At 35.6% G+C, this 27,389-nt stretch overlaps 1 protein-coding gene across 1 annotated transcript in view; it reads left to right on the forward strand.

The window, feature by feature from the left end:
• The window catches only part of KHDRBS2 (KH RNA binding domain containing, signal transduction associated 2), a gene marked incomplete at both ends in the record, with an annotated part of 305,525 nt that extends 282,225 nt beyond the window's left edge, over positions 1-23,300 (forward strand). Inside the window, 2 exons of the mRNA XM_079532881.1 lie at positions 5,087-5,145; positions 23,203-23,300. Of these exons, the coding sequence (XP_079389007.1) occupies positions 5,087-5,145; positions 23,203-23,300 (157 nt within the window). The remainder of the gene's footprint in view (positions 1-5,086; positions 5,146-23,202) is intronic.
• Between the last annotated feature and the right edge of the window lie 4,089 nt (positions 23,301-27,389).

Below are 27,389 nucleotides of genomic sequence, written 5' to 3' on the forward strand. Positions count from 1 at the left end.
GTTGCACTTTTTTTGACAACCAACATTGTAAAAAGTTCCTTCAGACTAGTACTGGAGAAAAATATCCACAGCTAATACAGACATTTTTGTCCTTATTTTAAAAGCAATGTTTAGGCAGGACTGTGAATAATTTATTCAGCATTACATGCATAAATCTTGTTTGGATATTTAATCATTTCTCCCTGTCTATCAAAGTATTCCTATACAGTGTAGAGATTCATAAATATAATTCAAATGGCAATAAGGTAGAGTTGTTACATTGGTTCTTTGTAAAATGTGATATTCTTTATTATTTTTTTTACTACTTGTGTTCTCTTAGTTTTTAAGCGGAATGTAAAGTATTTATACTTTGTCATATTTCATTTTGGCTTTGTGATTATATCCACCTGTTCATAAATAAAGATCTCCCTGTATTTTATTTCCAACTTCTTGAAATAAATCAAGCCAAGAAGCCTAGAATATGACATTTTATGTATCTTCACAGCAATCCACTTACGGCATTTATCATCAGAAACTGTTTTCAAATGCCACTTCTCATTTACTTGATTCAATGAGCAAAATGGAAATTTAGTTGCTCTAAAGTAAAGTTTTTCCTCTAAAACTGGATAAGATTCCTAAAATTCCATATAATTCCCTTTGCAGATAGTGTGTCTACGGATGTTTTATGTTACGTTTGGAAGTACTCAGCAGTAACTGGTGACTGGAAAAAAAAAGCAACATCAAATCCATTTTTAAGAAGGGTGAAAAGGATGAATGGGAACTGGGAACTACTCACCTGTCCATGTCACCTCTGTGCTGGGGAAGATCATGGAACAGATCCTCCTGAAAGCTATACTAAGGCATGTGGGAGGAATGTTTGACCATCTTCATCTCTTTCTATGACCTGCTGACCCACCTAGACCCTAGACAAGGGAAAGTCCATGGATGTAATCTACCTAGATGTTAGTAAAGCTTTTGACTGTGTTTCCCACAGTATTCTGCAGAAGCTGGCAGCCCAAGGCTTGGATAGGTGTACTTTGTACTGGGTAAAATCTGCCTGGAGGACTGGGCCCAGAGTGTGGTGGTGAACGGAGTTAAATCTACCTGGTGACTGGTCACTAGTGGTGTTCCTCACCTATCAGTATTAGGGTTGGCCCTCTTTTATATCTCTATTGATGATCTGGACACAGAGATTGAGTGCACCCTCAGTAAGTTTGCAGATGGCACCATGTTGGAAGGATGTGTCAATCTGCCTGAGGGTAGGAAGGCCCTATAGAGGGGTCTGGATAGGCTGAATTAATTGTCTGAGGCCTATTGTGTGAGTTTTAACACGACCAAGTGGCAGGTCCTTCACTTTGGTCACAACAACTCTGTGCATCAGGGGTTGGAGCAGTGTGGCCAGAAAGCTGCACAGAGAAAAAGGATCTTGGGGCATTACTTGACAGCTGATCATGAACCAGCAGCATGCCCAGATGACCAAGATAGCCAACGGCATTCTGGCTTTTATCAGACATAGTGCAGTCAGCAGGACCAGGGAGGTGACCCGGTCTGTACTCAGCACTGATGAGGCCACACTTTCAGTACTGCATTTCCTGACTACAAGAAAGACCTGGAAGCTTGGAAGCATGTTCAAAGAATGACAACAAAGCTGTGAAGGGTCTAGAGCACAAGTCTTAGGAAGAGTAACTGAGGGAACTGGGATTGTTTAGTCTGGAAAAAGGCATGCTCAGGGAAGACTTCTTTGGTCTCTACAACTCTCTGAAAGGAGATTATAGTCAGGTGGGAGTCAGCCTCTTCTCCCAAGTAATAGTGATAGGATGCGAGGTAATGACTTACAGTTGTACTCAGGGAGGTTCAGGTTGGATGTTATATTTCTTCTTAGGAAGGGTAGTAAAGGAACAGGCTGCTCAGGAAAGTGGTGGAGTGACTGTCCCTACAGATGTTCAAGAACCATGTAGGTGCAGCACTGAGAGACGTGGTTGGTGGGCATGGTGGTGATGGATTGATAGCTGAACTAGATGATCTTAGTGGTCTTTCTAACCTTTATTCTGTGATTCTGTTTGAACAGAAATCCTCATGTGTCTGTGTAGTTGTGACAAATAAAAGGTGGATTAGTTTCTGTTTCAAACTTGACAAGTCCCGGATCCCTAGAAACATGACTTACTTATCCACACTTTTCTGCTACAAAATATTATGAAATACTGTTTTTAAAAAGTTGCAAATATTGCAGTTCATATGAATTCTTTCTCACCTGTCTTCCAAGAAGTAGCGTACTGCTTTGTGTAAACAATTCTTTTTCCATGGGCAACTGTGTAGTAAGTCCTGCTGACTGCCTCTCTTGTGTATGAGGGATAAGCATTGCAATTGCAATCTCATATGAAAAAAAAAAAAAAAAAACACAATAGTTTTAGATAGGATCCTGTTAGCATAGGAAGTAAGAATCTAATTGTAGCAGTTATCAGAATTTAATGTTGTAAACACTGCAGTTTGCTTAACAGAAATGATATAGAGACAGAGGGGGGTAATAAACAGTAAGAGACCAAGACCTCATGCATTTATCTGAGGAAGTGAAAGAGTTTCTTTGTCTCATTTTATCAACACTTCAATAATTGGTACATACAGAAGGTTACTAAAGCCTGTCTTGACATATCAAGTGGTCCACGTTTCAGAGTTCCAGTGTTAAAGTACAGTGCAATGCTTTAAAACTTTAGGAATAAAATCTGTGAAGTTGTTATGAGTTGATTGTTTTTGGTTTATAAAATCTATTGCATCTGACTTTCAGGTGGGTGCTTGTACTTAAGTAAATTACGCTTCATGTTGCTTGAAAGTAATGAATGCTAATGACAGATAATGATGTCTTGTTTCTAATTAGCACTGCCAAGAGAACCTGAGGTTTCTAGAATTCACGATGATCACAGTTTCCAGGAACAGTCTGAGAATGTTAAAATTATATAAACAAGTTTATTTATGCTGAATTCATTTGCTGATTGTTTCCTTCCATAACTGAGCATAATGTAAATGATTATGTTTATCTGTATGTTAATAATCAAGAAAAAAACCTTACATATGGAGAAGCACATTCTATCATCTACTTTTTATAAACATTCATTGTTCATTTTTAATAAAAAAATACAGGGGAAAATGTTTACAAATAAATGCATGTAATAGATTATAGTTAATATTCAGAAAGCTTTAAAATAAAGCAGACTAATGAATAAGGAGTCTGGCTCACAAAATGTGACTTGAAATCAGATATTTCTTACTAAGGAATAGATTTGTCTCATTTATTGTTCAAAACTATCTTAATATGAGTTAGCAAGGAATTTGACACACCATTTTAGCTTCATTCCATGGAAAGTATTATGCAAGGACATAAAGTTGTGGAACTTAGACATTGTGCTATGAGTTATGTGTTTTCATAAATACGTTAAGGATTGTGTTCATAAACATCAAAAATGCAGTACACAATAGATCACTCCAGTCACTTCCTTTCTACAGTTTCAGTACAGCTTGTTTCTTACTTTAATGGTTTGTATTTAGTATATTTAAGTTCCAAATGATCACTGTGTGGGATTTTATCTAACATTCTTCTTGTTTGTATGATTCAGTATTCTTTAATTAAAAAATAAAAATAAAAAATAAAAAAAATACAAAAACCATAATGTAACAAAGAAATTTTACCTACTCTTGCACGTGTAACTTTTTGCTGGATGTTATGGTGATGGTAAACACTGTAGGCCCTACTCAGTGACCAATGAAAACAGGTCTGCTGTTGCAGGACTGGATCCAAAATGCATTCATTTGAGAGCCGACCTTTCGATGCAGTCACTTTGTTTTGTAAAATATATCAGGAAGAAATATTAATATCTACTAACAGAAGATGAGTGTTCTGGGTTTCTTCTCCAGTAACGCTGTTTGCTATTCCAACACCCTTCTCTACATAGAAAAGCCTACAGCATTCCAAAATTCCATTGCTTAAGTTGTATTACATGAGATTTTTTATGCTGCTTTCTACCAGAGCTAGGTGGTATGTCATCTGTCTATTCTGAAAATTTCAAGCATTTTCTTAGACCTAATACTATGAGTTCTGTGCATATGATGAGATTTATCTCTGATACCACTAGTGCTGGTTCACACTTGGTTGTCCTGTACATTTTATCTAACTTGCTACTAGAATGATTGCAAAAAATGCTACAGAATGCTAGGTGTGTTCAAGAAATAAAAGATGTATTCTTCCTTTGCAAGGTTTTGGACTTGGGTTGAGGTAATCCCAGATATGTATATAAACAGAATGAAGAACTGCTTCAGAGTAGCCCTGGTGAGAAGGACTTAGGGATACTGGTTAATGAAAAACTTAACATGAGCAGCAATGTGCACTTGCAGCATGGAAGGCCAATGGTGTCCTGGGTTCCATCAGAAAAGGGGTGGCCAACGGGGCAAGGGAGATATTGTGTCTGAGATATTTATGTAAGTGCACTATATTTCTGTTTGGCTCCCTGCAGAAACAAAAAATACAATATCATATCATGAACATTGCAGGTTTTCTGGTTAGAGACTGATTCCTTTTGTGGTCTGCCCAGTAGCCAAAAACAGATGTATTCTGTTCATGAATTTGGTGGCAGGTACCAAATACCAAATGCAAAGAATAAATTATAATAACAGTCAAGCTACTTTGAGTCTGATTGATTTTGAGTCTGTTTTGGGGAAAAAAACAAACTATGCTGAATTTGATACTGCATATATGTTTGGAATAACAGGTAAATGAGATTTACATCTTTTCTGGCAGTATAACAGTTGCAAAAAGTAAAGTGGGTAGACATTTTTCAGACCTTATTTTTGCAAATAGAATTTCTGACACTGTTTGTCATATCTCCTAGATTTACATATTTAGAGACAATTATGTTTTCTGCTTAACAGATAAGAAATGTGTTGTCATCTGTTATAGCCATTACTGTCACTAATACCTTTCTCTTTGCATTTTTTAAAGTTGTTATTATTCCTGAAAGTAGCAGGGCTATCATGTATTAAAATACTTTTCATTTTCTACACTCTGTTTGGGTTTGGTTACCCATGACAATAGTAACGTGACTGTCTGTATCTGTTACAGTGTGCCTGAATATTATGACTACGGTCACGGAACAAGTGAAGAGGCTTATGACAGCTACGGTAAGGTCTCTTCTGTCCTTAGCAAAAGTGTGAAATCCAAAGAAAAATCTGTCACTGGCAACTCAGAAATTTCTTCCACATACTTTTCTTTCTCTCTCTACTTCTACGAAGGCCAAATCTAAATGGATTTGTGTGATATTAAAGTGAGGTTTGACTTACTGAAGTAGGACCAGAAAATTGGACAGATTTCTTTTGATCAAAATTACAAAGCAAATTAATCGCAGTCATAGATCAGCTTAAACAGCAACAGTGCAGTTTCTGCTCAGTGCCTGAATATATTTCAGTGGTAGGTTTCCGTCTGCTTGATGTGCCAGTAATCCTGTGTACCTACTACTGTCACGTGCATCACTTCAACCAGCAATTTTTGCAAGATTTTGAAATGTAGACATTCTCAAAGGGGAAAGAGAGGGTTCTGTACCCCCATGTTAGCCCTCCCTGCACCAAGAGGCGGGGTCGTATCCTTGGGCTGCATGAGGCAGCAGTGACAGAGGGAGCATTGTGGTCTTCACACCTCTACCTACTAAGACTGTCTGAACTGCCATATGCCTTTTCCAAAGGGACAGAAGGCATGACACAAAAAGATAATATCACTCCAATGTGCCCGTTTTCTAGATCAGTTTTCTTACATTAATGGTGTGTTTTGATGATTAACAATAATCTATTCCGCCTTTTACAATCAAATTGATTTCAGCATCTTTTAACATCAGATGACACAGTGAATTGTGTGGCATTTTCACTGAAATAAGAGAGCACTGCTGACTGTTGTCATCTTAGAGACTGACCCTGGAGCATTCAACGTAACTATCATGCTTGATTTACCGTTACTAATAAAGTACTGTAAGTTTACATAGTGACTTCCAAAGCATTATGAAAATGAGAGATGCTAGAAATGGCACTGCAAGTAGACATTACATTAAGAGGTTACATAAGGTTTGCTGCTTGAAAAAATAATTTTATTCGTGCAGCTGTGGAATAAATTTCACCATAATATAAAGTCGCAGTTTCCTTTGTACTTGTACAGCAATCATAAGACATTCCTGAGATACTGTCAAAATGATTGCAATGCATAATCAGAAATAGCTCTTTTTTTTTGTATAATCAGTATTTGTAATAGATTTGCATTACACAGTGTGCAGTCAAGCACATTTCCAGTGCTAAACAAGTAATAATAATAATAACTTATCCGTACATTTGTGCTTCAGTTACCCTTTGTTTTATTAGCAACTTATATATACTCTAGTACTTACAGTGAAATGTCTTTCCAGCCTTTTCTGGATTCCCTGTACATCATCCCCCCTCCTAGATGCATTGCTAAGGTTTTGGGCAGTGCAGAAAAGCCCAATCTGAGCTCAGAAGTAGGAATTTCCCACTGTTAGATTTTTAACTAGGCTTCTCCACACTAATTCTCTGTATGTTTGGGCAAGCCATTTAAAGTAATGTCATTCTTCCTCCAATCCCTCATTTGCAAAACTAGAAGAATATCACTTGTTTTCCCAGCAGGTGTTTAGTGAGAACTAATTAGCTAAGGCTTACAAAGTGTTCAAGAAGTCAGATCATGACTAAAATTATGCTCTGAATGGAGTTTTTTTGTTTTGTTTTGTTTTTTTTCCATTATACAGCTGAAACAAACTCAAAATGTCTGGCTTTACTTTGCTAGATTTGTTTCAAATTACATAGTTGATAACTGTGAATGTACACTTTTGTGTAAACTGCATTCTGAGCTGGCGTTCAGATACAACATTCTGGAATAGTTTTACCAGTAATCTACAGTAAACATAGTAAAAGCAGAATAATATTTCAAATTGCAGTTTTTCTACTTTATAAAATCAGAAACAGATTTACATGTGAGTATTTGTGCTTCTGCTGCATCACTTTAATGATTAATTAATGAATTTGTTAACTCGTGCTGTGGAAACCTGAATGTGAACTTTCTGCAACCTAGAGTTACAACTCTTTATCTGAGGAGGTAATCCAAAATATATGCAGCTACAGAATTTACACTTAACTTTCTCATTTTTTGAATTCTGAAGGTTCTTTCTGCTGCTTGTTCTCTCCGAACAAATTCTGGTGTTCTCTCTGTATGTTTTTCTTACCACTGTCTCCTACTCAACAAATAAGCATTCTGGTGTCCCCTCTTCTCAGCCTTATATAGCTTTCTTTTATTACCCTAACTCCCTAGTACGTCTCAGTTCTCTAGTTCTGTTTCAGGATTTGTGTTGCAATTCATTGTGAGGCTTCTATATCCATCAGACTGTATAAAATCAACCACCCTTTCACGTATCAGCATCCCACAGAAATCATCAGTCTTTCTTTCATCCCAGTTCATTTGCAGATCTTTTTTTACTCTGTATTTTGTTAAGTGTTATAAAGCACAGTGGTACTCCTGTGCAAGCTGTCTACTGTAACTTTTCTTTCTATCTGGGTTCCTGAGGAATATTAGGTGTTGTTTTTCTTGGTTTTATTTTGTTGTGATTTTTTGTCATGGTCTCCTCTGAGCTCCTTTTAGAAAGTTGGTGAAGTCTGATTGTCTGCATTGTAGGTTTTCTCAGAAGTTGTTCAGATTTATGGATTTATGGGATGTCTGTACAAAGATGAAAACATCACACTAGTGTTTCAGAGCAGAGCCCATCTGCAAGTCATGTCATTCTCAAATTTCAGCTTTCTGAGTGTAACAAGAATGAAAGGGCCTAAGTTACTGGTCTGAGGGTAGGCAAGACATACTATTTCCCACTGTACAATCCACACCTTGAGTTAATTGCCTTGAACTCCTTGTTCAGTTTCTGATATAGTGGTTCCTGAGAATTAGATCTCCTCCAAATTCAACCAGAAAATCTCCCAGGACAATAGCAAAGACGTTTCTGAGGTAGTTGAGTAAAATCCTGCTATTCTCCCTGAAATAGGTACGTTCTATGAATAAAAATACATAGTAGAGATCCTCTCATGCAGTTACTTTACTGTGTCTTTACCATCAGGATTCCTTTCTCACAATTCATTCTGATGCCTGATTAAAAAAAAAAAAAAAATCAAGGAAAAGACCCCACCCAAAACATTCTGATTTTTCAGTTTAAGTGCAAATTAGATTTATTCTAAATAAATAAAAAAATAAATCAGAATGGTCATTTTGGTCTAGAATTGAAAAATATTTCATTGACAAAAAATAAAATGAGATATTTTTGCATTTGAGAAACTGTTCATTTCATGGACATGATTTTGTATCCTTTACAATTTTCAGGGTGGTAAAACGTCCCACAGGATTCAGCAATATTAGGATAACCCTTACATTCTGATTCTTTTAATGATAGCTGACAAAGGTATTCTGGATACAGTAAAGGAATTGGGAAAAAAAATTATATTTGGATCATTTTTATTTACTGTCATTTATTCAGGATTTTTTCTCTTTTATTTTTTTTTAAAGTGTTCATTTTCTCTAATTACATTTTGTAGTGGATATTGTATTTCAATTTAACATTAAGTACTTACTTATAAACAACTGGTATTCAATTTTAGGATAATTCCATCTTTAATTAAAATTGGAGAGCTTAACTGTTCAGTGTAATTCCTTTTAACATAAGATACCAACCATTTAAGTTTTATAATGCTGCCACAATGATTTAACTGACTATTTCACAAATAATTCTCTGCCAGTCATTCAGTGAGAGTTTAGCAGTTGTGATAACAATTAGTTTACTAAGTAATGCTCTACACAAACAGTACTTTATAAACAAATTCTTTGTACGGATTTATAGGGATAATAATTTTAAAAATACATTGATGTTCCACTAATTTTTGATGATCTTACTTGTTAATTTTGTGAGTTTCTTATTTCTGAGGAGTGTATTACCTAGTAATTAATTTATGTAGTTATAAAATTTTGGGAAGAGTATATGCAGGGTTCAAACTTCAGAAATTCTGATAGAAAAATAGGTTAGTTGAAGACATGTTACTATATGAGACATAAAGAATAACACCCAGTTATGAAATTAAGCATGGTCATTTCATAGAGAAGCTCAATTAACTACCATCCTTGTAAGAAACGTACCCTAGATTGTTTACTTCGTGGAAGCGACAAAAAAAGCAGATTTAGATGCTCTGCAGTATATGCAGAAAAAGGATTTTGTGAATTTTGAAAAGCCACTTCTTAGCAATTGCTCTGTAGGTGAAGATAAGAAATTTATTCGCCATGACATCCAAATTCTATCCTGATTTCTGATAATAACATTAATATTGTAGGTCCTTGCTCCTTGTAAGGGAATTGTTATGTCAGAGCCAGAACTGATGATTGAGCACTTGCTGAAGAGAGTAGCTGACCCAGGAAGAACAGGTGCAAGCAGTTTTTACCCACGTGGACCTAGGGTCCACCCCTCCCTAAGCTCATTTAAGGGCCAGCCCTCCAAAGGGAGAGCATGTCCTGGATGGTTGCTGGTTTCTGGGAAGGAGTGTTCTACAAACTAGAGATGCCTCCCTCCACCCCCGCATCACCAGTTGCGTGAGACTGCTTTTTTCCTGCATATAATTATTGGTGTTCCGCAGTGATACTTTGCCTGCTATCACAAAAAATAGTTGTTAGAAGCAGTTGCGCTTCTTAGGACCAACAGTCCTAACGTCCATTAAGATTAGGATGGTAAGGGTTTCTTAATTTTAATTTATTTATTTGTTTATTTTGCATATCCACATTTAAGCCTTCAAGCATTGGAAATCAAGATCTCCTATAAAGTAGAAACTGATACATAAAATTAAGAAGCAAATGTCTGATTCTTCTCATGACAGTGTTTGGCTTTATGTAGCTTGTGATCACAAGCAAGGTCTTTGTTAACACTAACTGATAAAGCTTTGCTATTGTTCACTTAAACAATTTGAGCTTTTATGTTGGGTATCTGATATGTGCTATCATTGGTAATTTACCAAAGGAAACTTATATTCTGTCTAGATCTTGAAGTATCTTAGCCTTGAGTAGGTATGTCAAAGGTAAGTTTTAGAACAAGACCGCTTGCTTGCTTCTTTTCTGAACCTGATTTTTGTGATTCTCTCTAAAAAAAAGTGGTCTAGCCTCCAAAGCCTACCATTTTAGTCTGCTTTAGGCCTAGAGATTGTGCTGAGCTCTATGTAACTGTAAGATCATATTATTCTTTTTTTCTTTTATAAGTCCTTGATGCTGAACAGCAGCTGAAATGCCAAGAGGCAGCAGATGTCAGATTATCTTGGTGTGGTAGAGTTTTCCTGCTGAGCCTCAACAGTGCAACCAGAAAGCATGTTAGAGCTTGTTGTTGGCCACTACACTAACACAGGGTCTGCTTTCCAAGCAGATTTGCCAATTATCTTCATATATTTCTCTTCCCATCATGAGTGAGTTCAAAGTAAAAGATGTTTAGTTTGAAAGTGAACTAAAAGCTGTTTTCACACTGTCTGTGGGCATAGATTCCAGTACAAACTAGAGACAGTTTGAAATGGGAAGAGTCTCTCCAAGACGTGCAGCGTGAACATCAGCAGTTTCTCTCTGCAAATCACTCTTATTTGCATGCGTGTGAATACCAGTCTCCCCCAAGCTGTCCAGATCAATGTAGGAATGTAGGCATCTAATCTCCCCTGTTCATTATACAGGTGAGCATATCTCTGGGATGAACCAGCTCTGGGAACTCTGAAGTGCTCTTGAGTCTTCTGGTACATATTTTCACTTTTCTTCCACTGAAAATGGGAGTCACTGAAGACTTCCACTGAATGCAAGCAGAATATATGCCATATAAATTGCCTTCTGTTGATCTTCTGTTTCAGTCATTCCTATTCTAATTAGGGTATCAAGGGTCCTGTGTACCTCAGTTCCTACTCAGTGGGACAGAAGGAACTGTCAAAAAAAACTTCCTCAATTTCCTGCAAATTTCTATCAATTCTCTTACTGGAGGAATAACCTTAGCTGTCTCCTAGATAGTATCTATTTCCTCAGATGAGATTTATTGTTTTCATAAGAATGGGATTTTGAAAGTCTGCAATAAAACAAGCACATTTTAAATTCAGCAGTGATGGCTATTGTAGGGATGAGACTGAAGTTAATTCGGTCTTGTCAAATCACTGTTTTAATTAAGTTATAATTCTTCAGAATGTTCTGCATTTAAATCTGTCACATTCTTTCAACTGGCTGCATACTTTAAAATTTTTGGACTTGAATAATTCTGCTGCTATACTGCAAACAAAAAAAAAGTGCATCTAACACGAGAAAGGAATGCTCCTAATTTATAGCAATGTTGGTTAATTACTTCTGAATTATAAATAATTTCTATATGTCAGAATGAGTAAATAATGTAAAACCATCAGACGTAGTATTTCTTGCAATAATTCCACTTTCATCATGGAAGCAGCAGATCTGGAGAACCTATGCAGAAAATTGTGTTATCCTGGTATATGTGGAGTGATTATCATCTATATAATCCTGGGAATGAATGAAATGTGAATGAAGCCTTTTAAGAAATCATCCTCTAAACACTGCTGCTCATTATGCTGATGTTATTTATGCCACAGTAGTCATTGCATCTACTCCAGTGCAGTCGCATGGTTTCTTCATGACCAGTTTAATTCGGGATGAGTCACAGTACATGGTAAATTTGGAGGATCCATGTGATACAGTTTGCTAGCCTATCTGAAGGGAAGAGAGTCAAACACAGTAACAGCAGGTCTTTAGAACATCTAAGCCAAGTCTGCAAAATAGAGCATTAAACCAGAGAGTTTCCTGGCATTTCAAGTTTTTGAGCCATTAGTACTACATATGTAGACTAGTGTTTAGTTGTATTAAAACAGGTGATACTTAGCATAGTGTAAGTGGGGGTTGGAATTTAATGATCCTTGAGCTCACTTCCAGCAAGCCATTCCATGATTTCAAATAGTGAAGGTACAATTTTTGATTTGAAAGCTAGCCACTCTAGTTATTCTTTGCTTGAAACTGTAAATACGTAGACAGCAAGCTTTAAAAGTTCTGTGTATGCTGCAGTCTTTTCACATAGGTAAAAGGAGATAAAATACTAGGAATAACTTCGTATATGCTGTCATTTAAAAAAAAAAAAAAATGCAAAGCCTGATCTTGTGGGTTTTTTTCTAAAATAGAATATATTGTCCAATCAGAATATGAGAATAGGCCCACTGTCGTTTCTGAATGGATAAACAAGGTTAAATTCTGGCTTTGTCAGTAGTAGTGAGCGTCAGTCTGAGTAGAGCAAAGTTTCCAAATATTGCTTAGTACTCTGCCTCCAACCATCCTTTCAGGGAAGAGGAAGTTCTGAGGTTTAGTAGAAAGTCAGCACAACTTGAATTATCCAAGGAAGTTCTCTCATGTTTTCAATGGTCTCATTTCAAAGATAACTATCTCATTTCCATTGGATGTTCTGCTAAGTACATCTAAAGTACTTTCCTCTTACCATTCAGGCTATTAATTACATCGCAGAACACCCCAGGGAGGTAGATATTCCTGTCTCATTTCAACAGTGAGGAAACCATACCATACAAAATATACATATGATACAAAAAAATTATCTAAGGTCACTGAGCAAACAAGGAGAAGAGCTAGAAATTGCAATTCCTGAATTTCATGTACACTGCAGTGTACTCTAGCGTAGTATTCTTTTCCCAAATGTATGCAGTACAGTGACCTTGTAAAGATAATAAGGAGAAATTTTCCTCTTACGGGAAAAGAAACTGTTTTGTTTTGAATTAAAAGCAATGTCTGTGTTTCTAATAACATTGAAAGCTATATGGCAAATCAAATTAAAGCGTTATCCTAATTGCTGTTATATGCATCTTAACTATCTAAGCAGAGTAGCTCTTTTTGGGACAGGTGGCAGGAAACAGATAAAATAATTGACCACAGATTAATAAAATTGTGCCATGAAAGTATGGGCAGTATTCAGATGTTAAATAAGTTACGTAGATTAGGTCTTTGTAGTTACAGGAAATAAGCAATGAATATAAATGTTAAAGTTATCAGGAAATAACTTATTCATAGGCAAATCAGATGCTTTTAATATATTTTTAATTTTAAAGCATGTGCATTCTTTATTATTTGCATTATTGCGTTCTTTGCGTCTGTTAAAGTTTTATTCAGTGATGTCAAGTTTCCTGATAAGGGCACAGGATACTAACAGAAGAGGAGTTCTCTAAATATGTGCTTTATTGGAGTCTTTAACTAGAAGACAGTAAAACATATGATGACAGTGACTGTTCAGGGCAGAATTTTGTAGTACGTGGACTGCTGTGAATTTTAATGTGCTCTATCAACACTGCACAGGTAGAACAGTAAGATTGGAAGAACTTCAGGTGTATTTCTGTCGTAATCAAACCATTCAACGACCTCAGAATTGAAGGAATTTCACAACTTAAAATTGGATTTTTTTTCACTCTGGCTATGCAGTAAGGAAAATAAAACCTAATTTAGATTGAAGTTTAACTGTGATTAAATGATCTGGGTAACTGAGTCTAATAGCAATTTGGCATACGATAATTTGTAAAGAGTTTCAGCTAACGTATCAATGATGTCATAATAGATGATGAAACTACTAGTGTATAACTCAAGGAACACAGGAACCAAGAGTCCACTTGACTTTAAAAAGCAGTGCTAGAATATTTCAATCATAAACCAGAGGTGCTGATTACCTGTGATGTTTCCTACTTATGAGTCTGAAATCTTGATTCATAGGGAGCATATAGCAAACTGAAAGCTCAGTGCAATTAAAGGACTGTGCCCATGACTTCACACTTCCTGTAAAAGTGGACACCGAAAAATTAATTGACTATGATGACATTTATCATCATACCCAAAGTAATCCTCATGTCCAAGCACACCCAAGTTCTTTAGCTATATACTCTCATGTTTCCATCATGACACCCATAACTTTCAGTTCTTAATGAAGAAAATATCTGAGAGAAGACATTTTGTGATGGTAACAAAAAATTCTTGGAAAACCTAGACCTTGAACCTCAGTAATTAAGCTACCTGCTTGGATTTGGTTTTGATTACTAATAAAATGAAGTGCGTTTTCTCTGTTCCCTGACATGCTTTCTAGGTCTGTTCTCTAGTTTCACTTCTCATAGCTTGCTCTATGTGTCTTTCTTTGAAATTTTAATTATTGTAAACTGGCATTTTAAATATGTCTTTACACTTTCACCCTTCTGTTGCTGTGAGTAAGGGCAAAAAATGCTTAGTGCCCTTTACTCATCTTTTTGATTCATGTTTGCTATGTTTTTGGGGCCAGGTTGACCACTAATAGTAGCAGTGACAGCAGAAAAAGAGAGATGATTAGAGGAGCCCTCCTGAGCAAAAGTACAGAAAGCAGGCTTGACATGACTGAGGGGATGGAGAGGTCAGATTCCAAAGGTTTTCTTTGCTAGCAAATGAACAGAAAAAGGTATCAGTGTTAAAACATTATGGTTTCTCTGCGGTGTGCCTTCACCTCTTGGTTGTGACAATTCACATGCTCAGTAGCAATTCTCCTGATTACCTTTCTTGCTCCCAATCTACAGCTGTTACCTTCTTTTCATTCAAACTGTCGGTTTCTATTTCATTGACACGTCACTTTATTTAGATCAGATATGTTCACGTTCTCTTTACTTTCCATTTTGGTGCAGTCTCTCAAAGAAAGACCAGACTTCACTGCTCCTGCCAGCAAATTGTTTGCTTTGGGACGTATCTTGAACCTTTTTTTCTTGACCACATGTGTTTCTATATTTGCGTTCCCCAGGATCTGCTCTCCTGATTTATTCCATTTTTTTATACACCATACCCAGATTTTTAAGACTTTTTTTTTTCCTACAGGGTAAATAGTGGATTGATTTATCTGCTAAATAATAGAGAGCGCTATGCAAATTTACCCTCTCACCCTCCTGACTAGTACTCTCTCCTAAAGGAGATTGTGACATCTCTGGAATCAACATCCTAGATCAGGAGGCTGGAGCTGGAATCACCTCTAAATGTATGCTGTTGAGTAGAAACTTGTTCCTTTCAAAGAAGTGGCTATGATCTCTCATGTTCTGGTAATCTCATGTTTCAGCTACAGTAAAACAAATACACTCCAAAGGAGGCCATGAGACTTGGGTTCACTTTTTGGCAGGACCATTCCTGTTCCATGGACTCTCCAGGGAGTCTTTGTGAACACTAACTTTCAGAAGTGCATACTGAAGAAATCTTGTTCAGGATTCAACAGCAATGTCATCTTGATGTAATTTTAATGCTTGTTAAGGAAATCTAGCACTTCCATCAATTTTTTTTTCACTGAAATCTTCAATATGTAGAAGATTAGTTCATTTTTCTTAAAATAATCTGAAAATAGTTTAAAATTATTTTCTATTGAAAAAGTAGGCAGTGTAGATTCCTGAAAAGTGATATCCTTCATCTTCTGTGCATATCAAACTGTTATCTTAACCTGGTCTGCAGAACTTGTCAAGTATTAAAATAAAATGCTATTTCTGCATGTTCATTGCAAGCTTTGTAATAGAGGTTCCAGGTTGATATCACATAATTTTGCAATGATTCAGTAATTCTTGAGGCTTCGAAACAACTTATCTGTTGGGAAGGAAGAAGAAGGAAAAAAAAAAAAAAAAAAAAAAAAAAAAACTGGGCGGAAAACGTAAAGTAGCATTCATACAAATAAATGACTCCTGCAGAATCAAGAATATACTCCCATGAAGTATAAGAAAAGAACGGGTCAGAAGAGAAAAGATATGAGGCCAGGAATTTAAGTGATAACTTTAAATGGAGGGCTAGATGATCAAGTCGTGTGTCAGTAGGACTGCAACATTTTTTAAAAACTGTGTTACACTGAATATGGTCACAGTTAGCACTTCAGTCTTTTCATGTCACCTGCACAATCTACAGTGTTTCCCATGGCAGAGGATCTTGATTGTGACAGTAATGTGCATAAAATAGCACTGTCTCACTGATAACTTCTGGCTGAAAATTGCCAGGTACCTATGGCAAGTATTGAACTAATTTCGTTGGCTGTGCCATTTAGGACTACACTGTTACTCTTGTACAAATGCTCTGTCATCATTATGCATATTTAACACCCACAAGGCTAGGTGCAATGTATTCTCCTGATAAAAGACTTAAGTAATTTTCTATTATTTTCTTCCTAAATGTCAAATGCAAAACTACCTCCTGAAAAAAAAAGGTATTGTACCAAGAAACAAATCTTGGCATTCAGTCTGGTTCTGCTGCACATTAAGTGTTCATTTACATTGTATATGAAAATGCAGTTAGTATTTAAAGCAGTATGTAGACAGCAGTCAGAGAACTATGGTCTAGGAGATGAGCATGGTTAGGAATCAGGAACTAGTGCTAGCCTATCTTGCGTGCAATAAAATAAAACAAGTAGAAGCTCATTTTCAAGCATTATGAACCAAACTGGCTGAAGGAGCTTTCTGATTTCCTGTGTAGAACGATAAAGAACTTTCCAAATATGCGTGTGACTGCTGAGGTGAACAGCTATATAGCTTTAATCCTTGCAGGCACTCCTGAAGTTAGAGCATTCCATTCTCAGTAAACCACATTTTTCAGGATACTGAAGGAATGAAGGTTACCATGGCATACTGGAATTGAGATATGAAAGAGCAATTTTTGCATATCAGAGGAATAGCATTTGGATTTCTGATTGTATGTCTTTATAAGAAAAAAGCACTCATAACCCAGTTTAAGTACCAAAATGGCTGTATTTTGTTGTTCACTGGGATCATGTGGTTCAGAAACTATATGGTGTTGTTCCATATTATCTTCGTGCACGCAAAATAAATACATAATCCTTTACTGCATGAGTGGCAGAGACCAGTTTTTTCCCAGTTGAAGGCTCTAATCCAAAACCTTCTATTTATGTACTGATGATAAATTCACCTGTTAATGCAGTAGAGTCTATCATGCAAGAATGTTAAGAGATATTATACATCAACCTTCTTTTCATATTTTGATGATAGTGTTACCAAATAGATGTAAATAAGTTGTGACCATCATCTTTCCTTGTTTAAGATGGAAATAGGAATGCTGGAATAAAGAACATGAGGGACTTGGATCACAAATTAGAGTTTCTATCCCAGCTCTGTATCAAAAACTCAAACAGCCACAGTAACAATTTTCTCCAAGAACACTATTAGTCAAGAAAAAACAGCTTTTTTCCAGTGGGTGATATTAAGGTTTTTTTAATATATGAACATTGGCAGAAAGACTGTACATTTCTCCTTTATATGAGGGTGCTTTAGTTGAAAGGTAGGGGAGGAAACTCTAAGGGAGCAAAGATTTGTTTTGTCTTTGTGTTGTAAAGTTAGTGAGTATTTTTCTACTTCAGTCATTTTCATTTATATAAATAAAGGTGCTTGTTTTTTTATCTAAACCTTACTTCTCCCCAAGGCCTCTCAGGAAATTCAGTGACACTTCAGGAAAGGGTAATTGAACCTGCAGCACATCTACAGCAAAATGCCATCTTTAAAGGGTGTAATGAAACATACTGCGGAGGCAGGATTTTTAAATTTACTGTATGGAAAGTCATTCCCTGTAGGAATGAAAGATCTGAGGATTTGGAACTAAATCATATTGGCTGCCACTTCTTCAGCCCTCCAGGCAGTAGCTTTCCCCAGTAAACTTCAGTTTTGTGTGACCATAAACCTCTCCCCCATATTCAACAAGAAAATATTCTGAGCATTTCAAAGAAAAAGAAAATAAATTGAATGCACCAAAAATATACAGCAGAAGTGCTTCTTGTTCCGTACACTTCCATCCTTAAATCTGCAGATGATATTATATCCCCTCTCCACCATGCAAGCTTCCTTTTCAGACCCCAGAGCAGGGAGATAATGAAATGTAGATACAGAGAAGGTATCTTGTAGAGAAGAAATAGCTTACAGAATCTAAAGTCTATTTATGTTTCATATTTCCATTTTTCTGTTTTCATAGCCTTCCTTTTTTTTCCTTCCTATTTTTCCTTCCTTTTTTTCCTTCCTTTATTTTTTTTTTTTTCAAAAGCTATCATTAATACTTGTTTAAAACATTCAGTCCAGAGTCAGCTAATTATTTTCTTACTGGTCACAAAAGTCAGCAGTGATTGATTAGAGAAAAAAAAAAAAAAAAAAAAAACAAAAAAACACAGCTATACCTGCAATAAAAGCATGCCTGTTAAAAAATTGCAGACATATTACATTAAAAGCTTCAATTCAGCCAAACTTTTTTCTGTTTTTTCTGTTACTTCTGCTCATTCCTGGAGTCTTGGAATATAGGACATCTGTTATGGCTGTAGGTCTGGAGCAAGATGAGATACTCTGATTATGTAAGAAAATAACAGGTTTTCTTAGGGGGATACCGTTGTTTATCCTGCTAAATGAAAATGAATATATGATGTATGTAAATGTGTGATTAATTTCATGTATTATTCAGGGAGAATTATCAAAGTCTTAAAAGTCTTTAAGCTTTATTTTAAATTTTTTTAAATATGCACTGGCAACTTTTAAACTTCAGAGTTGGATAGCCAGGAGAAATAAATTTTCTTTCTTAGCATTAACAATATTTTTATCCCTTTTTTAAAAGTAGAATTTGAACAAGAAGGAGGTAATTAAATACTTCATTTACAGTGGAAGAATATCTTGTGTGTTACTAATGGTTGACTATCCTAAACCAAAACATGAGAGAAACCTGTTCCACAAAACTTTAAGTCCTCTTTGACCAAAGTGATGTGATCAGAGATGCAAATTTACCCATTGCCTCTGGGAAATGTGATTTTTGTGAAGAATTGGAGAGTAGGAAGTTAGTGGGCCAGTAACACCTTTACCCAGAGAAGCATACCAAGATAAAAAGATGAAAATAGATGTCCTCTCCACTTGCATTTAAGCCTGTTCACAGTTTATCATGTTTGCATTGTACTGATATCACAAGCGCATGTGCAGCTGGATCTGATCCATAACCTACTGGCCGTACTGATTGCTTACACTCAAAATTCACTCTGCATCCACTTGAAAAAGTAATCTGTCCCAAACAAAATCCTACACAGTAAAAATAAGTTTCTACTTTATGATCATTTTGGAAAAATAAATGATGCTTCTTCATTGGCAATCTCCAGTCACTAGTGTCTTTCTTCTAATGCATCCTTTCAGTACAGAAAGGACACTGTGGTGCTGGAGCAGATCCAAAGCAGGACAACAAGGCTTGTAAAGGGCTTGGAGAATATGCCCTACGAGGAGAGACTGAAGGAACTGGGGCTGTTTAGTCTGGGGAATAGGAGGACGAAAGGAGGCCTTATTGCTCTCTTCCAATATCTGAAAGTTGCTTACAGCGAGAGCGGGTTTGGTCTCTTCTCACTGGTGACAGGTGACAGGACGAGGGGAAATGGCCTCAAGTTGCACAAGGGTAAATTTAGGTTGGAAATCAGGAAAAACTTCATTACAGAAAGGGTTGTTAAGCACTGGAATAGGCTCCCCAGGGAGGTGGTTGAGTCACCACCCCTGGATGTGTTTAAAAGCCATTTGGATGTGGTGCTCAGGGACATGATTTAGCGGAGGTTTGTTGGAGTTGAGGTAGTATGATTAGGTTGTAGTTGAATTTGATGATCTTGAAGGCCTTTTCCAGCCTAAGCAATTCTATGATTCTTTGATCAGAACAACTTGTGATTACCAGAGTAACATGTTTAGTGAAGTTTTTATTATTCCATACCAAACCATGGCATCTGACTTTTTCAAGTGAATGTGATTTTCTTTACAATAAGCAGTCGACTATTTGCTCTGATGCAATCACTGACCAAATCTCAACACAGATATCATTTTTGAATCACCTGTAACCAAACATTCTCTCTCAGTTTCATGGGCAAGGGGAAACACTAATAAACTATCAGTGCTGATTTGAAGCAAACTATTTTACTTTGCCCTGAAATCGAGTGGAATTGTTACTATCTTTATGTTAATAGTGTAGCCTCTTTAAATACAACGCATTGCAAACATTCTGCTGGAACTTCTCTATACTGAGAACATCAGTATCTTTGTACTCTTCTACCTGTGCAGTACTATAAGAGAGAATTCAGTTTCTCACTCACGGCAAGAACTCTTCCTTCTTTAACTATGAGGGCTGTATGCTGTGTCAGAGAAAGAAATTGTGACTTTATAATGAGTACCCCATGTGGGTGGACAGCATATGATTGTATCTCTGTTGAATAAGATTTCTGTGCCACAAAGTTCCTGTTAATAGCACGCTTTTTCAAATTTATTTGCTTGCATCCTTCCTGTAATAGGACTAAAAGTGTCTTATGAATGGCAGTAGAAAGTATTATATTGTGAAGGTTAGGAGAATAGTAAAATTTTAGTATAACACCAGCACTCTATTCTCTAGGCACAGCTAATAAGTTGCTCCAAAAATAATGCCTCCTATCTATTTCCATGTAAAGTACGATTGATACAAAGAGTGCAATAGGACTATTTGATGAGAAAATTCTCAGCTGCAAAACACTTATTTTCAATACATTCATCACCATTTGCTGTTCGTTTTCGTCAGCAATGAAAAAAAGCCTGCATGCTGAGCTCACAAAAAATCTGCACCAGCAGAAGTGACCCACTGTAAGTGTCACCACTGCTGAAATGCACCACTGAATGCTTCATTGTGCTCATATCCACTCTTTGGTCTGCAAAAATGTTCAAAAAGCATCGATGAATGTAATGAATGTCATTTTTTTTTCATGTGGAGGAATTCAGTGGCACACCTAGGCTTCATACCCACTTCCATGTCAGATGCCATCCTGTCAGACTGCCTCTCTGCTGCCATCTATCACACAGCGACAAATGTAATGGAATATTGGTGGTGAGGCTCAACCTCTTCTGCCATACCATCACCATCTGCCTCTGTCATCATGGGCCAACACAATATAATATGAGGCATTACTTTCAGAGCAGCAGTTGTATTTCATTATATTCCTGGGAAAAAATATTTAGAAACTGGGCAATTACATAAGAAAAAAAAAATCCAAACAAAGTGAAGATGCTTAAATATTATTTTTTCTGTGTTTGTACTATGCAATAATACTGCTGTTGTGTATTTGGAATTTGATTTTGTTTCCAGTAGACATGCTCATCAAGATACAACAGAGAAACAAAGTCCTCTATGTATGGGACTTCAGAGGGGAGTCCTGTCATTTTATGTTTTTCATAATTAAACAATATGAATAAGCTGTTTAAAGACAGACTATTGAAGAACTTCAGTAATTTACATATACCAATTAAACCAAAAGTAATCAAAATGTGAAACATTTGCTGTACTCTTCTTCTCAAAATAGTATTTTTATGAAAACTTGGCTTCTTTAAAAGGAAGTTTAGTAAAATAAAATCTTTGACATTTCTTATGAAGATAACTTTAAAGTTCCTTATTATACTTTATCTAAGACTATTGTCCCATTAATCAAAACACAGTCTAAATTTAAGGCAATGTAGTTAGCTTCCTTTGAAATGTATGACTATTACAGTTTTGATTTTAAATATTATGATGTGGTGGCCAATGTATCCTATTTTTTATAGAAAACTCTCTTTTCTTGTTTAGGTCACTCTATTTAAAAAAACAAAAAAAAAACAAAAAAAAAACAAAATTCTTTAGCATTTTGAGTGACATAAAACATTCAATATAATCAAAAATACAGGTATGAGATCCATCATCTTTCTGACAGTAACTTGACAAGTGAAAGCCCAATCCGTCTTAAAAGCAGAAGGAATTTAATACCATAGAAAATGGTAATAATAATATTTAGTGTTGGATTTTCTCTCCAGGTACATCAGGTATCCCTTTGCCACTGGCTTCAAGTCACCTTTCAATCATTCAGAGCTTTTGTTTCCAGTCTCTGCTTCTTACACAGTTTAAAAACTGTTCTTTTTGCCTTGGCATCTGAAGACTCAGCTCTTACTTGAATATTTTATAGTCATCAATCTTGTGCACAAATTTGTGATACAAACATACTAATAATACTACATTGACAGTAATTAATATCTTCCTCACTAATTTCTGGACAGCTTCTGTATTTTATTGCAAAAGCATGGACAGATTATCACATAACTTTTGGGGAATATGTGGAGATTCTGAAGCTGCCTGGTGATTTTGTGCATCAGTTGTAACGGAAATGGTATGCTATGCTCTCTCTATATAGTAGAGATGATGCACTGTTATTCCTGTGATTTTTTACTTCAGTCACTGACTGTATGATCTGTTGAAGTCAGTGGAAGGCAAAAACAGAAATTGTTTGATGAGATGGTCAAGGTTAGGTGCAATTGTTTGAGAAAATAGTTCAAGTTTGAGGTTAAACTGCTATACCAGAGCTGTAGGTAGCTTCCTATTTGTTCTTTTGGAAGGCTTGGTCTGTGGAAAGTGGAGAAAGAAAAAAAAAAAAAAAAAAGATTTGTAGAAACTTTGCACAAACTGAACATGTTTTAAGGATTTTAATTTATTCTTTTGGGGCACATTTCATTTCTGCAAAGTAGAAGAAAAAGTATGCTAATGATAATGAAATGCAAAAAGTATAGTGCAAATACTCATTTTCGTAATGTTGTAGCTCCCTTCCTATATATTATTTTTCTTCCACTGTTTTCTTCTTTCTCGCGGTTTCAAATGGAAGTAAAAATTAAATGTATTTCAGTTATTTTTTATTATTTCAGTCTTCATTTTATCAACGTACCAGTTGCATTAAATGTCTTTCACATGGATACTTCAGTTTATATGCTACAGACTCAAATTTTGAGCTGGCAGACTAGTGCAGTGACGTTTTTCTGAGCTGTCTTTACTGCCACCACACTAGATATTCATTCTCTGCTGAGAGTAAAGATGAGGTTTTTCATCCTGAGACATCCACAGGGCCTGTGTTGAGAAGTTAGCAGTTAAATTTTCTGTAGGGTTTTTTGTTGTTGTTGTTGTTTTCTTTGTTGTTGTTTTTTGAAGAATAAAGAAATGGATGGCAATTGTTGTCTTATTTTTTTAAATCTTTCAGACAAAACTCTTGAGAATTTTGACAGCCATTAGTAGTGACAACACTTTGTTCTTTCAGGTTTAGATATTTACACAACATGTTTTTTCTTTTCTGTTTTTAGCACAAGAAGAATGGGCCACAACCCGTTCCAGCCTAAAGGCACCTCCTCCAAGGTCAGCTCGAGGTGCTTACAGGGAACACCCCTATGGTAGATATTGAAGGTCCTCCTCATCTGTGACCTCAACTCAAAGACAATTAATAGCCTGTGGTCTCCGCATAAACAGCAACAAGACAAGTAATAGTCAATTTCTTTTCTATCCTAGGGATTACTGATCATTATTATCCTATGTACTGCTTGTATTTCCTATAACATTGGAGTGACATTGGCATTAGTATTATTTTATAACACGGACTTAAAAAAAAAAAAAAAAGCAGAAAGAAAAAACCTTTGGCAAACATTGTCTATAAACCATTCAAAGATAATGTTCTGTTGGTTGTATTCATTGCTGTGTGTAACTTTAAAAGCATGAACCTGTTACAGATCTTGAGTCTCTCTACATACTAGCTAAGGCTGAGTTTTTGTTTAGGGTTGCTGAAAGACTGTAATATGATTCTTTTTTTCTTTTCCTTTTTTCATTTGAGCCATACAATAATCAAGTTGTAGATAAGATGTTTTAACCTGTCTTTTTAATATATGTTAGTTTAGATTAAGATGTTCGATATTAAGTTTGTAAATTTAATTTTAAATGCTGTTTTAATGGGGTTGAAAACAAGCAGCTACTGTATGTATGTAGCTAACTGAATTTGTTCAGTGTTTTAACCTGTATTTGTTAAAAAAAAAAAAATCACATAAAGTTCCATGTGTAAGCTTCTCTAAATAGGAAACCATAATTTTGTCAAATATGTTTGCCATAATTTGTCAATAAAGCTGAAACCTTTTGTAACAAACTAAATTTGGAATTACTTGTTTTCTAGCTTTAAATGCCTGCTTTATTTCTTTTTCAAGAGATGCCTAAAATGTTTTTTATATAAAAATTACAAAAATGAACCCAAGCTTGTTTTAAGATTTTTTTGTGTAAGACTTTAAAAGTTGTATTAATAACTTCTGGTTGTTAAATAATTTAAAAGTTAACAAACTAAACTGTTACATGAATCATGGTTAGTATCCACTAATGTATAACATGTTAATGGAAAAAAATGCTTTAGAACAATAAATGGATTTTAAACTATCCTCTAAGCTTGATCTTGCTAAACACAAACTCTGATTGACTTGTTTGTATTAGCATGTCTCTCGTGAGAATGTAATGGAGTTTAAAGAGGTAAGATTACCACTTACCACTGTTAGACTGTCTAAATGCTAGTTCTTCAACCTTTGAGTTTCCCCGCACATTAAATATCCCATTCAACATGTAAGCATTGCATAGATTCACATATTTGTTTTCACTCGGAAGAGTGCGTTGATTGCATTTTTGTAGTATATATCAATTTGTCTTGATAAACAAATCATCAGTGTCACTGCCCAGTTGTTGGTATTCAACTTCAAAAACTTTATTTGTAATTTTCAGTGCTAAATATCACCGCCCTTGAAGGCAGTTAGAGGGCTGATATTTCTTTTGAGACTATCAGACTTGATGGCTGATGATTATTAAGGAAATATGTCGCAGGACTCAAAGGATGACTAAACGTTAAACAGGTAACACTAATAGTAACTCTGTAATTTTGAGTATGCAACAGTAATGTTAAATATTCTCAGTTATTAAGTTACTGATAGTTAAAAAAGTAAACCTACCAAAAGATAACAAATAGGTATATAGGCTATTAAAATATCTAATTAACATTAACTAGTGACAACAAAATTATTCTGCAATATATAACCCTCAAGGTAATAAACAGAACTAAAATTAGCAATAATAGTAATGCAACTCTTGCTAACAACAAATATATAACCTAAATTTTGATGAAAACAAAACAAACAAACAAAAACAACAGATGACTTGATGGTAGGGATGCCAAAACTGTTAATCCTTTAAATAGTCTTTTTGTTTACAGTGGCTTTTTGTCAATGTGATTGGTTTACTTTTTTGATGAGAATAAAGTAGTTTGTGAACAAAGTCTCTTGCAGCTGGAGTTGCATGCTAACTCTTTTTGGATAGTTTACTAAGCATATGTTCTGTCATTTGAACCTGATGTGTTAAAGTGAATGCAGTAGGCTATGTGATGGTTACATTGAGTTTATTCTGTCTCACTGTTTCAGGGCTCTGGACAGCTAAGCAGCCAATCTGCTGAGAAGTGCTCAGGTAAGCTCTTCCACATCTCAGGGTTTTTTCCTATTTCATGTTTTATCTGTGCATTTCTCTGTACTAACACATGGAAACATGTTCAGTTCAAGTTTTACAACAAATAATAATTTCCAGCAGCGTTTCCTCACGTAACAGCACAACAGTATAATGGTAATCAAAGCATTTGCTTCTGTAAGGTAAAATATCTTTCAGTCAAATAGAAGTCTTGTACTCAGATGTTTTGATTGTGAATATTAACATGGTACAGCTGCTCCTGCTAAAAACAAGAAATCATGTCTATAAAAATGTATTTAGATTTTGGTAACAAATTAGTCACAGATGTAGAAAAATGTAGTACTGTCTTGCTTGTTTCTCCAAATACTTTCTGTGACAGAAATAGCTGTAGATATATTTCTTCTTTTGCTTAGTAATTATTTCTTTGTTACACTTCAGAATGGCAGATACCATAATAGCCTTACACTGCAAGGACATGAATCAAGGCAAAATTCACTGTATTTCATTGATACAAATACCTAATGATTAAAGTGTTTGTTTCTATTATAACCGTGTCACACACAAACTTCAGATTTTTTGTAAGATTTTCAGTTGAGAACAAATGTGTTAGACAAATTGTTGAGACAAATTGTGTTAGAAACACAAAAAAAGTCAGCTTGGATATGAATTCATCTAAGCTGACTTCACCCAGAAGTGTCCACCAAATCACAACACAAAATGCTCAAATTTTCTTAGTCTGACATGATTGTTAAGCTAGATAAGAGTTAATAAAAAAAGCAGATGGTGTTCACTAAATACACAAACCAAACACGTGTATCACCCTGGCATCTTTGTCTGTGTTTGGGGTCTGGCTGATGTAACATTTTCAGCTATCAAGTGTATTCAGTGGTTACTTATCAGCACAGGTTGCATTGTCTAGCAAGACAGATTTTCCTCTCCAGTGGGCTGCCTCAAGACCTTGACAAGTTTGATTTACGTAGTACAGCCGCTTTACAGGCCAAGGTGATGTGACTGCATGCTACGGTTGTTTCAGTTTGAGTGTGCCACTACAGTAAAATGCTTCCACCTACCCGCCTTTCATAGAGTTATACAAACGTGCTTCAGTCACTGTATGTTATATCTATAGATAGGAAAAATACATTCATCTATTGTACGCGCAATTTCATACTGATATAACAAATAATAGATTATTATATGCCACAGGTTTTGCTGTATTTCAGGAAAAGCTCATATGCCTTACTAAAATGTGTGATTGCACAAAACTCTGAGCTGCCATACCTGAGATCCAGGAATAAATGCATAAAATGAATTTCACACTTGTGCACCGAGTTTTTGTGTGAGGGTAACTAGTGAAAGCTCCTTGGGGGTGGACTACGGTACAGACTGTTTTATACCAGGGCATTGTCTTTTAGCAATACTGTCTCAAAAGTCCACTTTTACAGCTATTATTTATGAAGATTGAAAAAATTGCAGAATATGTGAGTAAAATGATGCATTGTAAAATATTCTTGTACAAGATTAATAAGAAAAAAAATGGAGATAAGTCAGTGAAAGCAGCTGCTTATGCAAATATTTGTTCTATTGACTTTCAGGAAACTAGAGTGAAAAATTATCCATGACTACATGTGCTGTTCTGTGCTAACTGCAAGGTGTATTTCACATCAGTTTTGGGAGAAGTTTTAAAGCTAATCAATGATGTTGTCTTAATGAAAAGTCAATCTTCTTCTTAATTTGTGACAGAGTAAGAAGGGATTCTGATTAGAATAATTAAGTCATGTATAGGTCTTACATAAAAAGCTCCACCAAGTCAGCCATAATTCTGAGTCCTGAAAACTTACAGACATCAAAAGACAAAGAAGTTTATTTGTGATACAGTTAATTCCAAGACACTAATCACCCACCAATATGGTTTCAGATAGCAAATTGTTTTCTATGTAATAGGAAGAAAAATTAGCATTCAATATCAAAACCATGTTTTAAAAAAAAAGTGATTTTTTTGTACAAGTTGATCCCA

This window comes from Tetrao urogallus (genome assembly GCF_951394365.1).
Source record: "Tetrao urogallus genome assembly, chromosome: 2".
NCBI classification, from domain to species: Eukaryota; Metazoa; Chordata; class Aves; order Galliformes; family Phasianidae; genus Tetrao; species Tetrao urogallus.